The sequence below is a fragment of the Penaeus monodon genome, unplaced genomic scaffold (assembly GCF_015228065.2).
Source record: "Penaeus monodon isolate SGIC_2016 unplaced genomic scaffold, NSTDA_Pmon_1 PmonScaffold_51, whole genome shotgun sequence".
Taxonomy (NCBI): Eukaryota; Metazoa; Arthropoda; class Malacostraca; order Decapoda; family Penaeidae; genus Penaeus; species Penaeus monodon.
Genome location: NW_023659996.1, coordinates 213,640 through 215,981, shown reverse-complemented (window position 1 = coordinate 215,981; position 2,342 = coordinate 213,640). Strand labels below are relative to the sequence as shown.

General features: G+C 38.9%; 1 protein-coding gene across 1 annotated transcript; it reads left to right on the top strand.

Moving 5' to 3' along the window:
- The first annotated feature begins 264 nt into the window (after positions 1 to 264).
- On the top strand, positions 265 to 1,888 carry LOC119571098. The gene is made up of 3 exons (XM_037918552.1): positions 265 to 1,380; positions 1,573 to 1,623; positions 1,756 to 1,888. Exon 1 carries the CDS (start codon positions 352 to 354, stop codon positions 1,210 to 1,212), a length of 861 nt encoding a protein of 286 aa, XP_037774480.1. The 5' UTR covers positions 265 to 351; the 3' UTR covers positions 1,213 to 1,380; positions 1,573 to 1,623; positions 1,756 to 1,888.
- Positions 1,889 to 2,342: the final 454 nt, after the last annotated feature.

Here is a 2,342-nt window from a genome sequence, read left to right as displayed (position 1 = left end):
CTCGATGGTGAAAGGATCAAGAAGAAAATATCTAACGTAGACAAACATAATGAGTGGGACACTGCATATCCATCGATAGACGGTATATTCTATAACGAAGAACATTCCTTCTTTGGAGATCTTTATCAATACAAGACTAGTGCCTATTTTATATCTCCTAGTAACGCAGAAGATGTTAGCTTCATAAAATCCATCATCGCGCTCCTCATCACACCGTCGAATTTCGAGCAAGTATATAGACCTTCTCCGAGGGAAAAACAACATCTGAAGAGGAATGTGATTTATTCGAGCACGAACGACACCATCATCACGGGAGCAGTTTATTGCAACCTGTTCGTCATCTTTCGCCAAATGTCACATGGGACTAGGCAGAAATCACAAGAAGAGGTTAAGAAGAACAACAACTTCATAATAGCATATCCCATCTATCAAGTAATGCTCGACTATAGTCTAGTCGATATGTCCTATTCTAACACTTTCAAAGATGCCATACCCAGGCCGTGTACACTGCTGTATAGGTGTCAAGGAAACGACCGCAGAAATATCACCACCCTAAAATATTTCATAGCACTGTGTGGAAAATATGAAAACCTGAAGTTTATACCCGGTAATTGTTCTAAGATAGAGAATTTCTTTTTATACAGAGCAAAACACATCCACTTGCAAATTAATCTACACGACACCAAAAGACGACATGTGAGTACGTCAGAAAAAGAATCGATCAAAGACAACGCCTTCTTCACGAGTGGGGTGTCTTGCCAGTCTTACATTGGTAATTCGCGTGAACACATTATCGGTGTAGTACACATGAATGATTTTGTACAACTCTTTAACGACACGTTAAATATATTTAAGATGTACAAAAAGAAAAGATCCGAACAGAGAAAGAGAAAGTCATGCTCTGAACTGTTAAAACTGATCTTAAAGAATTCAGCTAGAGTCTTAACCCAACGCGGATACGTCTGGAGTCTATGTCCGTCATTTCTTCGATACGAGGAGAAGGAGAGTGCGGATGTTGATACCAAACAGGCCAAGAACAACATCCGAGACAATACCAAAGATAACACCAAGATCAAATATACCAGACACATAAGATATAAGATCATGACGATAGTATATGGAAAGGAAATAACCGAGAGAATATATAAGGGCAATAAGAAAAGATTGGCGAGTAACATAGACAAGAGAAGACGGAACAGAAACAGAAAATAAACGATAATAACACCAGCAAACGCCAAGCCAATTGGACAGTGGGACTGTCAGTAGTTGCTGAAGAGGACGGTTCCAAGACAACAAGATTTCAGAGGACGGTTCCAAGACATCACATCGTGTATAAGTGACTGCCAATAGCTGCTGAAGGGGACGATTCCAGTGTTCTAGGTGAGTAAGTCCTGCTATAACACATATTGTACGGTATGGCATGCGACATATGAGATGCGTAGTTAGTGTTTTGGTTTAGTTCCACATCCACAGACGTTGTTATTGACTCTTTGAAGAACTGTAACGCTAATAAATACATATACTTGTATTTGTAGCAACTGTCATGAAACAATAGTATATATTATCCCATAGGTGACGCTGATGGGGATGACGACGTCCACGACAGCTGCGAAGCGCTTATGAGTATGACAGTCACTTTATGGTTATGAACGGTATATTGAAGACATGTCTATCTTCGAAGAATTGTCAGGTTAACGGATTCACATACTTGTATTTGTAGAAACTGTCATGTAATTTATGTTTATTATCCCATAGATGATGCTGATGGGAACGACGACGTTCACGACAGCTGTGAAGCGCTTATGAGTATGACAGTCACTTTATGGTTATGAACGATATATTGAAGACATGTCTATCTTCGAGGAATTGTCAAGTTAACGGATTCACATACTTGTATTTGTAGAAACTGTCATATGATTTATATTTATTATCCCATAGATGACGCTGATGGGAACGACGACGTCCACGACGGCTGCGAAGCGCTTATGAGTATGACAGTCAGTTTATGGTTATGAACGATATATTGAAGACATGTCTATCTTCGAGGAATTGTCAGGTTAACGAATTCACATACTTGTATCTGTCCTGTGATTTATGTTTAATATTTCTAGAGATAACGTTGATGTACCTGTATTTAACCATCTTATATAACATTTTAAGGAAAATTTAAAGATTTATAATGGAAAAATTAAAAGATTATATCTTCCTCACAGATATTATTATGAAATGGTATATCCTACGACATCAACTTTTTTTTCTCCCCTAACATGTGATTCCGGTCGGAGGCTGACTGATCCGAGAGTGGGTGGTGGACGGATGCTCATCTCACGCAATGATGAATC